Here is a 13,051-nt window from a genome sequence, read left to right on the forward strand (position 1 = left end):
TAATGTGTTAGGGTAGGCTGTGGATTTTTCTTATCTATTGTTGTTCCTACTTTAATTTTCTCGATGTGTGATCTTATTAGTTTCTCACGACATATTTGTATTTTCCGGCCTTTTTTTTCTACAGAAGAAAAGTTACACGGGACTCGGAAGTTAAAAGAAAGACTCACCAAAACCTGCTTGATCTTTGACATGCGAACATGCAAACATTGTTAAGATAAGGGTATTCCTTGGGTCGTCTTCATAGGATTGTCTTTCTCAAATTGTTGTCGTCTTCAACCATCTCTGAAGTTCTCCGCTGCGCTTCAGTCTTTCTTCGAGGAGCTTCCTGTCTTCGGAGCCCTTCTCATGCTTCAAGTCCATGAGGCTTTTCTCTTTAGGCTTTACTCTGGTCCTTTCTTATGTTTGGGCTTAGGTTGTCTCAGCTGGCCCATTGCAATATTCAGTTTTAATGGCCCAGCTTATTTGTAAATTCAAATGACAGTATGTATGCTTTTCACTCTATTCTCTTCGTCTTCTTCTTCCTTCTTCCATCTCTACTTTCTGATCTTCTTCTATCTTCTTGCTATCACAAAATCAACAAACATCCATCATGTGTTTGTCCGAGACGTTTTTGTTTAGGAATGACTGCCTGAAAAAGATATAGATTGGGTTCTGTTTCTGGTGAGAACGAGTTTTCTGTGCACTGTAGGTGTTCGACTAAATGTTTGACTATCCATATTAGGCTAAAACACACATACGTTACTACTTGAAATTGCACAATTACAGTTGGCTGCCATTGAAGATTGTTGGCCCATTGAGGACTATAAAGTATTAACAGGTTCAATCTGTCGACTCTTCTTCAAGTGCTAAGCGGAAAGTATATTTGGTTTTCCATAGATTTCTAATCTTTAATTTGTAGCGATATATTTGGCACACTTTTGAAGAGAATATTCTATCATCTTGATATAGCATTGATGTAACCCATGAGGATATGGATTGTGACTGTCCTTTGGATTGACAGAGATAGGGAGGATTGGAGAAGCTATGACTGTGTTTTTCGTTCTTTCCTCGATGTCATGAAAATCGATCATGTGGTGCTGCTTATCCCAGGAATAGGACAGTTTTGAAACAGATGTCTAACTGCAATTCTGGAACTACTAGGCTTTTGATTCTGCTATAGAGAATGGTAGTTGGGATATTGATAGAGATCATCTGGCCTCCGCATTTCTTGCTCGCCCTGGCTTATTCCCTCCACTGGAATGGACAATGCATACAATGGCCAATCCGAGCAATTCTAGTTAAGGTATGCCCATCATCTCATCTAGTTGTGTGGTCTCTATCCTGCATTTATGTCAGATTTTTATATCTGTTTCCTCCATCTATGCACTGCAGATGTTTTTGTAAGCTAATTTCGGTTGCCCCTATTTTCAAAGGACTGATGGTAATTGGACTAACCAGCTGGAAAAAGATAGCTTACTGCAGAAGTCATATTAACTTCATACATGAGATAAATTTATGCATTATTTATCACTTTCTGTTTACAAATTAGGGGCTTTTGGTGGTCCCATTGGTGTTATTATGCTTGAAAATAAAGAAGACAGCACCATGTGACACTGGCGATTAAATGTGATCAGATGACTTGATTAACAACTCATTTGATCTCAACCTCTCAGCAAAAGAGGCACACATGTTAAGATCTTTCTACATTCTCTCTTCTCTCTCTCTGGCATGCTTATCCAGTAAATAGTTTGCAAAACTGTTGAAGCATCTCATGGTCTATATAAAGAGGAGAAGAGGCAGTTTCTTTTGTGAGGAATATAGACATGGAGAAAGCTTGGTTCTATAAGGAGTATGGTCCCAAGGAAGTTCTCCAGTTAGGAGACTTCCCCCTGCCCACTCCCCAGCATAACCAGCTGCTTGTTCATGTTCGAGCTGCTGCTTTGAACCCTATAGATTCCAAAAGGCGTCAACAATCTATATTTCCTTCAGACTTTCCCGTGAGTTTCAATATTGACCTCAATCATTAGAATAGTACGCTCATATGGGCTTGGTTTTCTTGAATTAGCTGCCTGATTTTTTCAAGTCATTGGTTTGAATTGTTTCGCATGGATTGGCTAACATTAGGTGATGGTATTGAGTCTATAAACTAATTATGCTAACTAGTTAGCTTCCTTCAAAAGATAACTTATGTAATTCCAAAATGAGAGATAATATAGCTGATGGTCATGAAGGGTGGGTGGTAGAGGCTTTTCAAGGGTGTTTTGATGTAAATTTTTCAGGGAAACAAAAGGAACACATGATGATTGGCTCTTTTATATTATTAGTTTTTTTAATACGGATGGAAATTGAATTAGTACCTCGTGCAAGTGCTCATGTGATCATTGGTTCTTGCAGCTGCCATTTTCTTTAATTTCTGTTTGTGCTGATTAGGTCAAGATGTCGGGCTTTCTTGCGACGGCTTAAGTACATTATAAGTCACCTATAAGACATAACACGGTAAATGTCTAACAATTTGGGACGACTTTATCACAATGGTGCTGAAAAGCATTCCTCTACACTGAAAATAGAATCTAATAAGCCGAGAAGTTTCTAGTCTCTCTTCCATGACATGATAGTTTTCCAATCATATTAGTAAAAAAGTTGTGACTGTTTTGCAGGTAGTTCCTGGGTGTGACATGGCTGGTGTTGTGGTTTCCAAAGGCAGTGGTGTTGTAAAATTTAATATAGGGGATGAGGTTTATGGAAACATACAAGATTTTAATGCAGAGGGAAAACTAAAGCAACTTGGAACATTAGCAGAGTTTACTGTTGTGGAGGAGCACTTGGTGGCTATAAAGCCAAAAAACCTTTCCTTTGAGGAGGCTGCCAGCTTGCCATTAGCTGCTCAGACTGCAATAGAAGGCTTCAAAGTTGCAGGTTTTAAGGAGGGACAGACAGTATTTGTGATTGGAGGAGCAGGTGGTGTTGGAAGTTTGGTGGTTCAGATGGCCAAGTTCTTGTTTGGAGCTTCTCATGTTGTGGCTACTTGTAGCACCCCAAAGGTAGATTTTGTTAAAAACTTGGGAGCAGATGAAGTTGTTGACTACACGAAGACTAGATATGAAGATATTAAAGACAAATATGACCTCGTTTATGATACAATTGGTAAGTTTTTTGCCTAATCATAGTTGATTGCAGCTTCTGTCGCTTTAATTTGTAATGCAGTCTTTTACCTCCAGTTGTCAAACTTAATTTCCTTACATGGAAGGATTTACTCCTCTGATCAAACTAATAAAGGCGCATTTTAAGATTTAGGAAATAAAATAAAGAGTGGTTGTTTAGAACTACCTGCAAGCAGAAGTTGTTTTCGACATAGGTACCCTTGTTGTATATGTTAAACAGCGTGGAGATTGGTAGATGAACTATTGAAGAGTTGGTGCGACATAGAAAATGTTGAAATTTGATAATCTGATATGAGATTTAGCAGTTTTAAGGAGACAGAGGTCTTGGTCAGTTATACTAAGACCTAACAATAATTATTGTCATTTTTGTTGTCAATGAATTGTTCTCAATTGTTATTTATTTATCTGTTTATCTTTCCTCCATATCAATTAAAACTAGTCATCTTCAGGTGACAGCAAGAACTCTTTTGTGGTGGCCAAGGATGATGCACCAATAGTTGACATAACATGGCCTCCATCTTATCCAAAAGCAATTTATTCGAGCTTAACGGTCTCTGGGGAAAACCTCGAGCAACTTAGGCCATACTTGGAGACTGGAAAAATCAAGCCTGTGATTGATCCTACAGGCCCATATTATTTTACGGATGTAGTTGAAGCTTTTCGGTATTTGGAAACTGGAAGAGCCAGGGGCAAGGTTGTTATATCTCTCTTCCGTCCAGATAATGTCCCTTCTCTTGCTTCTTGGGAGAGCAGGAACAATCCCATGGCTGAAGTGATCTCACAAAAGATGTCTGTCAACGTTGTTTACTGATGCATGCCCCAAGTACTTAAAGAATGGAAGCCTTGAATTGTCGGCGCTGCAGTAGAATGAAAAGCATGATGTATCAAAAAACAAATATAGAAGTTTCTGTGTTATGGATTTCCTCTGCTATAACTGAGGATGCTGTTAAGATTTGTTTGTACCGTCCTCTTAAAAAAAATAATATTTGAAGTGTTTGTGACAATTGTTAATTAATTTTTCTTCTTTGTTTTTTGGGTTCTGGATGAACCACATTCAGTTTCATAGATCATAATTGCGTGCTGATAATCTGGGGGATTTACTTGTTCCTGGATCTATACCATTCATAACAGGTCAGGGAAGCATAAAACTTCATTTGATTTCTACACAGGATGTATGATGTGTTATGATGTTACATGACTAATGAATTAGTAGGGCTGATACTATCAATAAATATTACAGGGATGCTATTTTAACGAGAACCGATGACAACTTTGTGACAAGGTGATGATGCACAAGATGCTGCAGAAACTACCAAGGGAGGTAACCATGATGTGAAACGTAGAGAATCAGGTAAATATTCATACTGAGTAGTTTGAATTTACCTCTTAAACATATATCTGGTGGCATTACTGTAAGGGAAAGTAACCTGAAAGCTCCATAAACCCAAATCCAAGACACTTGAACACATTCATTTGTTTTTTTCTCTGTTTTTATGAATTATATATTCTTCCATTATCTCAAGGTTTCATTTTTCTTGTTGAAATTTGGGAAAATGTCATTATCCTTCACTTAAAAAAATCCTAGTAATATTTAAAAGCCAAATAGATGTCAGAAACAAAAAAGTCCACTTTTCGGCACCACCCAAAACTTTGACTTTTTGCTGGCTTGCTTGGATTATATTTTCTTTCATTTCATTTTCAATGCGTAATTGAACAGTTTGTGTACATACAAATATAGTTCAAGAAGATAGCATGACCATTGACCATCGGCTTCTCAAGTTTCACAAGGGATGGAAGCTCTCTCGATCATCTTCATCTCCATAGCCGCAACACCACTAGTTCTCTTCGTAAGCTGCTGCTTACATCTCTTACTCCATGTCTTCAGTAACCAAGCCATCAATAATCCTCAATACCCACCTGTGAAAGGCACAGTTTTTCACCAGCTTATCTACTTCAAGAAACTCTATGACCACCAAACTGAAGTTTCCAGGAAACATCCTACTTTCCGGCTCCTCGGTCCGGGGCAGAGCGTAGCATACACAACTGATCCAAGGAACATAGAGCATGTACTGAAAACTAATTTTGACAAGTATTCCAAAGGGAAGTATAATCAAGAAATTTTGTCAGGTCTATTTGGTGATGGGATCTTTGCGGTTGATGGAGATAAGTGGAGGCAGCAGAGGAAACTTGCTAGCTTTGAGTTCTCAACTAGAGTTCTTAGAGATTTTAGCTGTAGTGTGTTCAGAACAAATGCCGCTAAACTGGTTAGGGTTGTTTCCAACCTTGCTATTGCAGGTCAGAGCTTTGACATTCAAGTGAGTACCACAACAAATTTGACTGATCAGTCTGCACTTACTAGGTTTGTGTGATATCCTATTCTGCAAGATTTGTTCATGAATTCAGTTCTATTTTGCAGGATATCTTCATGAGATGTGCTTTGGATTCCATATTCAAAGTTGGGTTTGGAGTAGAATTGAATTGCTTGGAGGGTTCAAGTGAAGAGGCAACTGATTTTATGAAAGCCTTTGATGAGTCAAACGCTCTAATCTATTGGCGCTATGTTGATCCATTATGGAAGCTAAAAAGACTGCTTAACCTTGGTTCTGAAGCCTCGCTTAAGAAGAATGTCAGACTCATGGATAATTTCGTGAATAATGTCATTAGTACTAGAAGGAACCTGCTTCTGAGGCAACTAAGTAATGTGAGTTCATGTTATTTTTAGGTAACATATCTTTATGAGTTGAGACAAAATAGTCAATTGCATATACATAGGCATGATCTCGTAAAATTGATAAATTTAGATTGATGTCATAGAATTGATGGTATAATGTCATAACCATGCAAATTTCGTTGTTAATGAAGACTGAATTTTTGATAATTCAAGAATGCCAAGGAGGACATACTGTCAAGGTTCTTGGTGGAGAGCGAAAAGGATCCAGAAAAAATGAACGATCGATATCTGAAGGACATAATTCTGAATTTTATTATCGCTGGCAAAGATAGTAGTGCGAATACTCTGTCATGGTTTATTTACGCGCTCTGCAAGAACCCTCTAGTCCAAGAGAAAGTGGCACAAGAAGTGAGAGAGGTCACTGGTAGTCAAGAGAATGAAGCAATAAGTATTGATGATTTCATGGACAAGATAACTGACTCAACACTTGAGCAAATGCATTATCTGCACTCAGCATTGACAGAGACTTTAAGACTATTCCCTGCAGTTCCTGTGGTAAATTTGTCTTCCTATTTGTTTTACGACATGATATATCAGTAATATGTCTATATTATGATGTTCTTGATGCACTCTTCAAGGATGGAAGGTTTGCGGAGGCAGATGATATACTTCCCGATGGCTTTAAAATTCGAAAAGGAGATGGAGTGTATTACATGGCCTATGCAATGGGGAGGATGCCTCATCTATGGGGAGAAGATGCAGAGGATTTTCGTCCGGAGAGATGGCTCGACAGCAACAGAGTTTTCCAGCCCGAATCGCCTTTCAAATTTATAGCATTTCATGTCCGTATCTTTATCTCAGCGATATCTTTTGGACTCTTTATCAGTAGATACTTATGTATTTTACTTGTGCCTTTTCTTTTTCTATTGCAGGCTGGTCCTAGAATCTGTCTAGGCAAGGACTTTGCTTATCGGCAGATGAAGATAGTATCAATGGCACTGTTACACTTCTTCCGCTTCAAATTGGCTGATGCAACAAGAACTGTAACTTACAGAACTATGATCACTCTTCACATTGATGGAGGCCTCCATGTATGTGCAGTTCCAAGGACAAGTTCTGGAATTTGAAGCATCTGAAGCATGATAAAAGTTCTCGCCTTTCATAAACTTTGTTGGTGTCTGAGCCATTTGTAGTATGCATGTATATTCAACCTTAGCATATGAATGTCATTTCTAAGAAAGAAGGAAGACCCAGTTCTTTATTCAAACGAAAGGAATCTCTCTAACTTGTTAGTTGTGCAGTTACACACTGCAAATTATTGAAATGGAATACCAACAGATCAATTTCTTTACCATTGGTTGGACCGATTATACTGCAAGCTAGTCGTCTGATTGGTATGATTCCTATTAGGGGTGATAAAAAATGTTGTCATCCGGATGTTGTCCGGCCCGGATGACGTAATTTGTCCGATTCGAATTAAATTAAGTTTGACATAAGTTATATGTTTGAAATTCGGGTTCAAACATAAAATTTTTGTCCAGTTTAAAACCGAGTTCGGGTTCAAACATATAAATCTTGTTCAATTTACTTGTCCGGACTCTAACCCGGATTAAATTATTGTACGGTTTTACTTGTCCAAATTTAAATCAATTCGGATTTGATCAATTAAGTAGATGTGAAATCTAATCCAAATTAGGATCCGAACGTATAAATATTTCGTAAATAAATGTTATTGTCTAACCTATAATCGATCTTAACCTTATTTTTTTTCCACTCCTAATTACGACGATACCGATATGTAAAACATTGGATTCAACGGCCGGGACCCACAAGATAACAAGAGGGCCAGGCCCATCCCTTGTGAGTTGTAGCCTGTGGGCGCTACGATACCTAAAAGAGTGACTAGGAAAAAGACTTTCATTTCACGAGTCATCGTCAATGGTCTTCGTCTTCTAAAACACTGTACATAGGCCAATAAAGAAAGATGAAAATTTGGACAAAAGATGAGAATTTGGACAAGACCCACTCCCTTCCTTCACATAATCAGTGGTGCCTTCTCTTCTTCGTGGTGTCATGGATTTCCTGTGGAAGCCAATTGTCTTTACAGCAGCAGCTTTGGGTGTACTACTCTTATCTCTGTTCACTATCCGATCGCACAAGAAGAAGGATAGAAAGTACCATCCCGTTGCCGGCACAAAATTGAATCAGATACTCAATTTCAATAGGTTGCACCATTTTATGACAGAACTTACTGCTAAGCACAAGACATACAGGCTTCTTGCCCCTTTTAGGAGTGAAATCTACACCGCTGAACCTGCAAATGTTGAGTACATACTCAAAACCAATTTTGAGAATTATGGCAAGGTAATTATTCACAATCTGGCTGTTAGGGTTTGTCTACTTTCTTTATTTTTTTTTCCTGAATTATGGCTTGGTATTTCACTTTTGATTTGATCCCAAATTGATATTTTGTGCTAAACCAAAATATTAGAAAAAAAAAAAGGGATGTATGTATAGTGATCAAACCCAGAAAATTTGAGGAATATGCCTAAACAGTTGAACCCAATGAATCATTTTCATATTAAGAGACACTGCCTTGACTTTTTTACCAGGACAAAGGTTAAAAGTGTTAGATATGATACCTGTTGCAGGGCTGGTATAACTACAACATCCTAAGGGGTTTGCTAGGGGATGGAATTTTCACAGTTGATGGTGATAAGTGGCGCCAACAGAGAAAGATTTCGAGCTACGAATTCTCTACGAGGATGCTAAGGGATTTCAGCAGCATGGTCTTCCTGAAAAATGCCACAAAACTTGCTAATATTGTCTCCGAAGCTGCAAAATCCAACCAAATTATGGATATACAAGTGGGTAATTTCAAAATTTTCAGATACTTACTATCCTATTTGCTGGTGAATGTGTTAACCCTACTAATTTATGTAGGATTTGTTTATGAAATCGACTTTGGATTCGATATTTAAAGTTGCTTTTGGAGTTGAGCTAGACAGTATGCTTGGATCAAATGAAGAAGGCACAAGTTTTAGCAATGCTTTTGATAATGCGAGTGCTATGACCCTTTGGCGATACGTTGACATCTTCTGGCAGATTAAGAAGTTTTTAAACATTGGATCTGAAGCAGCATTAAAGAAAAATGTTAAAGTGGTCAATGATTTCGTGTACAAGCTAATACATAGTAAGATTGAACAGATGGACAGGTTACAGGACAATTCCTCTGTGAGTGACCTCTCAAATACGTTCCTTGTAGTCAATTGTAGATACACCATTTAACTTTGGAATTTGACGCAGGTGAAGAAAGAAGACATCTTGTCTAGGTTTCTTGAAGTAGGTGGTACTGATCCAACCTACCTACGAGATATCATACTAAACTTCATAATAGCTGGGAAAGACACTACTGCAGCCGCACTATCCTGGTTCATCTACATGCTATGTAAGAATCCTGGAATACAAGATAAGGTTGCTCAAGAAATTAAAGAAGCCCTTAAAGTGAAAGAAGTTAAACGTATTGAAGAATATTCGGCACATGTCAATGAAGAAGCTCTAGAAAAGCTGCAATATCTCCATGCAGCTATAACCGAAACTCTTAGACTCTATCCTTCCGTGCCAGTGGTAAGCACCTTTTTCCTTCCTTTTCTTGAAGTCACAGTCCATTTGCCAACCCGTTTCCTTATATTTGGGTAACATTCATGTTCCCAAACCGCTTTAGTAGTCTCCATTAACACTTAGCCCCCCCCATTGTAGTTTGTTTCCCTAGTAGTCTGTTGATGTTTGATATGTATTTCTAACCACAATTTTTTCCCAATAGCATGCACCTCGAGATGATGTCTTTCCGATGATAGTGATACATTACCAGCTGAAGTTCCCTTTAAATGTCGTGCCCTTTTTAGGTCACCTCTGTGTTTTACTGTAGGGTCTCACCCCTGACCAGCTCGGTTTTAAGAGTTCCTAGTGAGTGCTGCAATTTTGTTTAGACACAACTCTATTTGACTCCAATATTTTTTTTAAAAAAACTTGGTAATAGGATGCAAAGATTTGCCTTTCCGATGATACATTACCAGATGGATTTAGTGTAAGGAAAGGAGATATGGTGGCATACCAACCTTATGCAATGGGAAGGATGAAATTCTTATGGGGTGATGATGCAGAGGAGTTCAAACCAGAGAGATGGCTCAATGAGGACGGTATGTTCCAGCAAGAGAGTCCCTTCAAGTTTACAGCTTTCCAGGTAAATCAAATGTCCGAGAATCTTTATGATATCTACGACATAACAAACAAACAATTCAACTGTTGTGGCTGTAGACTCTGCTTGACTTCATGAAACTAAAAGTCGAGTTTATGTTGTTTCACAGGCAGGGCCGCGAATTTGTCTGGGGAAGGAATTTGCTTATAGGCAAATGAAGATCTTTTCTGCTGTCTTGTTAGGTTGTTTTGTGTTCGAACTCGGTGACAGCAACAAAACAGTCAACTATAGGACAATGATCAATCTGCACATTGATGGAGGACTCCATGTTCGGGCTTCTTACAGAGATCAAAGATGACTTTTTTTGTAAAATACATATTTGAAGCTCTATATGAAAATAAGGTAAGGTAGAGGCCTCCATGTTTTGGCCCCTTATAGATGCTGAAGTTTACTTTGTAAAACATCATGCTTGCCGTTTCTGAATGTAATTACTCAAGCCTTGATCTATCCTTATAAAGACAATATGGCTGTAATCACTCATCTATTGAACAGGAAATGACATATATAAATTGCAATGGCTCCTATATTCACCTTTTTTCTTTGATCAGTAAGCTACGCAACAAACAGTTTACCAACGCGCCACCTTTCACAAAACACACACCCCTCCATGCTCTCAACCCTCCTCCATCTTGACAGAAATAGGGATAACACATGATAACAGTATTGAATGAAACTGAAAAGCACCAAAGAACTTTTAAGTAAAAGATTGCAGATATGGCTAGCATGTAAATAATGATTGTATACATTCCACAAAAACCAGATTTGATCAAGTTGATTATGCTTATTATGTCACAATTTTCTCATTTGTCAATAAGATCAAAAATTGACTAAAAGCATAGGAAAGTACAGAGTATAAACTATTATTAGCTGTAGACACAAACTATGCTGTCATGTGTGCACAAATTAATTACAGTTATGGTGAAGTAGTCACGGGACGAGGAAGGTGAAGCCCTGGTCTTGATGACCATCCTTTCCTATTCCTGTAGTCCTCAATAGCCTTTAAACGAAGCCTCTCTTGTGAAGCATTTTGGGCGCTCTTAAATGCCTGCAGAAAAAGAGGATAAAATTTCCAGTTTACACCAAACGTTAAATTTATTCTGTGTGAAATAAAAGCTTACAATGCTACCTTAGGTATCACAGCCAACTTTGGTGGAGCTTCAACCACTTCTCCAAATTTTATACTCTCATGTCCGGGGAAATTAAGAACATCTTTCGTTTCAGCTTTCTTCTTCTTCTTTTTCTTTTCTTCGAAATACCTACAAAATTTTAAAACTGACTGTCATCTTTTAAATAAATGCAGGAGGACCAAAAGAATAGAGCCAAGCTTTCAAAGATGGGAACCATATATTGCTAGCGCCTACATACATGAATGATGCTCTTTTCAAAGTATTTTGAAAAACAATAACTGGTTACTAACATGCTGATTTTCTCCTGAAAATGTAAAGTGTACCTTTGCAGAAGGCTAATGAGATAATCCACATTAAGCGTTTCCATAATACTCTTCAAAAACTTGGGAGGAAAGTCACAAAATTCATGCATGTGTAAATCTTGGTATATTATGAGAAGTTGATACTTGATATATATATTATTTACCCATATATAGAGGGAATAATTTCACCCAATAACTAAATTTTAAAGCAATATAATGTAAATATCAATGAAACGACAAATAGTAGATAGCTTATGATAATCTTTTCCAGCATATTTTCACATACCATGATTTCAGACAAATAGCTAGTCTATTAAATAACAGCTTAAGGAATTTTAAAATGCAACTTCATGGACAACATCACAAATGGGTCACACAACGTAGTTAGCAGAAGAAGCCCATGTAATCAGGAGACCGTATAGGCCATTTACATCAATCAACAACAGGACAACATGTCAATACCAGAAAGGGATACACTCTTGTTTTCACAAGGATTTAACCCTTCAAAAAAATTTAATCTTCTACTCATTTCTATACTGAAAGTAATGAGCAACAGAGTTTTTGAAGTTCCAGGAAGAAAATGGAGAAGTTGACATCTGTATTTACAGTAAAACAAACAAAAACATAATACCTACTTTTTCTTACGCTCCTTTCTCTTAGAGACAGAGCCAAGCTCTTCCGCTATTCCAAACCTCAAGTCGGTCACTTGTTTCCTCTTCCTCTTCTTATTTCTCTTCTCATTGGCGTTATTACTACGAGCAATCTCATTATCACTATCATCCCTTCTAGCTTCCTCATTAACCACATTCTTCACACTGTCTTTCTGTGCAAACAATTATTTAGCATAAGCGTTCCGAAAATATATACGAGAAAGAGAGAATCATTGAAGCACTTACTTTGTGATCATCGCCATCTCTTTTCCTCTTCTCTTGAGCATCCTTGGCAGAGCCTGGAAAGATACACAAGGTTTAGAGATGTTAACTGAAACAAGAACGAACAAAGCAACATTTTCTTTCAGTGAAAAAAATTAGGAAAAAGATTGATGGGGCACCATCACGAGGAGCGAAGGACATGATCTTGCGAAGTTTGGAGGGCAAGGCGTCTACTTGTGAAGGATCAGGTGGAGGTGGGAGTCTGGTGTGCCCTCCATGAGCTGCTCTGTAATTCTTCTCTCTCCTTTTCCTTCCTTTCCCTCCCATCTCTCTGCTGCCTCTCTCTGTTTCTTTCTTGTCGGATTAAAACCCTAGACCCTGATTTTGCAGTACTGATGCATTTTGAATGCCACACAAGATGGGCCAGGGTCCATGTAATTGTATATGGGTAGAGATCCGCATTATTAAAACGGAGGCCCATTTTTGATTTTGGACTGGGGAAAACTTAGCCCATGACCTCTAAGAGCAGGTTAAGGTTATATATGTTGATGTTGGTCGAAAATAAATGGGATAGCGGATAAAATTGTAGTTTCAATTTTCCTCCAAAATTATTTTCAATCATAAATTAAGTGTTTTTGAATATTTTGATAATTATAATATTGGAATAAATTCTAAATTCTA

At 37.9% G+C, this 13,051-nt stretch overlaps 4 protein-coding genes across 5 annotated transcripts; 3 read left to right on the forward strand and 1 right to left on the reverse strand.

Annotated features, from left to right (window-relative positions):
- The first annotated feature begins 1,016 nt into the window (after positions 1-1,016).
- On the forward strand, positions 1,017-4,151 carry LOC119982537 (2-methylene-furan-3-one reductase-like). Of its 2 annotated transcripts, none has more exons than XM_038825981.1 (3): positions 1,017-1,282; positions 2,637-3,123; positions 3,590-4,151. In XM_038825981.1, exons 1-3 carry the CDS (start codon positions 1,163-1,165, stop codon positions 3,949-3,951), a joined length of 969 nt encoding a protein of 322 aa, XP_038681909.1. In that variant the 5' UTR covers positions 1,017-1,162; the 3' UTR covers positions 3,952-4,151. The 2 variants fall into 2 exon arrangements, with proteins under 2 accessions (XP_038681909.1, XP_038681908.1); XM_038825980.1 differs by lacking the exon at positions 1,017-1,282 and adding an exon at positions 1,621-1,976.
- On the forward strand, positions 4,138-7,165 carry LOC119982535 (cytochrome P450 704C1-like). Its single transcript, XM_038825976.1, has 7 exons — positions 4,138-4,271; positions 4,381-4,491; positions 4,858-5,455; positions 5,557-5,841; positions 6,025-6,366; positions 6,450-6,653; positions 6,744-7,165. Exons 3-7 carry the CDS (start codon positions 4,931-4,933, stop codon positions 6,936-6,938), a joined length of 1,551 nt encoding a protein of 516 aa, XP_038681904.1. The 5' UTR covers positions 4,138-4,271; positions 4,381-4,491; positions 4,858-4,930; the 3' UTR covers positions 6,939-7,165.
- Positions 7,166-7,809: 644 nt separating this feature from the next.
- LOC119983145 (cytochrome P450 704C1-like) lies at positions 7,810-10,593 on the forward strand. The gene is made up of 6 exons (XM_038826828.1): positions 7,810-8,175; positions 8,463-8,678; positions 8,755-9,045; positions 9,118-9,438; positions 9,851-10,054; positions 10,179-10,593. Exons 1-6 carry the CDS (start codon positions 7,885-7,887, stop codon positions 10,365-10,367), a joined length of 1,512 nt encoding a protein of 503 aa, XP_038682756.1. The 5' UTR covers positions 7,810-7,884; the 3' UTR covers positions 10,368-10,593.
- A 195-nt stretch (positions 10,594-10,788) lies between these two features.
- On the reverse strand, positions 10,789-12,738 carry LOC119982882. Its single transcript, XM_038826473.1, has 5 exons — positions 12,550-12,738; positions 12,395-12,447; positions 12,134-12,321; positions 11,196-11,325; positions 10,789-11,114 (listed from the first exon to the last, which is right to left on the reverse strand). The coding sequence occupies exons 1-5, from the start codon at positions 12,695-12,697 to the stop codon at positions 10,983-10,985; spliced, it is 651 nt and encodes a 216-aa protein (XP_038682401.1). The 5' UTR covers positions 12,698-12,738; the 3' UTR covers positions 10,789-10,982.
- Between the last annotated feature and the right edge of the window lie 313 nt (positions 12,739-13,051).

This window comes from Tripterygium wilfordii, chromosome 17, assembly GCF_013401445.1.
Source record: "Tripterygium wilfordii isolate XIE 37 chromosome 17, ASM1340144v1, whole genome shotgun sequence".
In the NCBI taxonomy this organism is placed as follows: Eukaryota; Viridiplantae; Streptophyta; class Magnoliopsida; order Celastrales; family Celastraceae; genus Tripterygium; species Tripterygium wilfordii.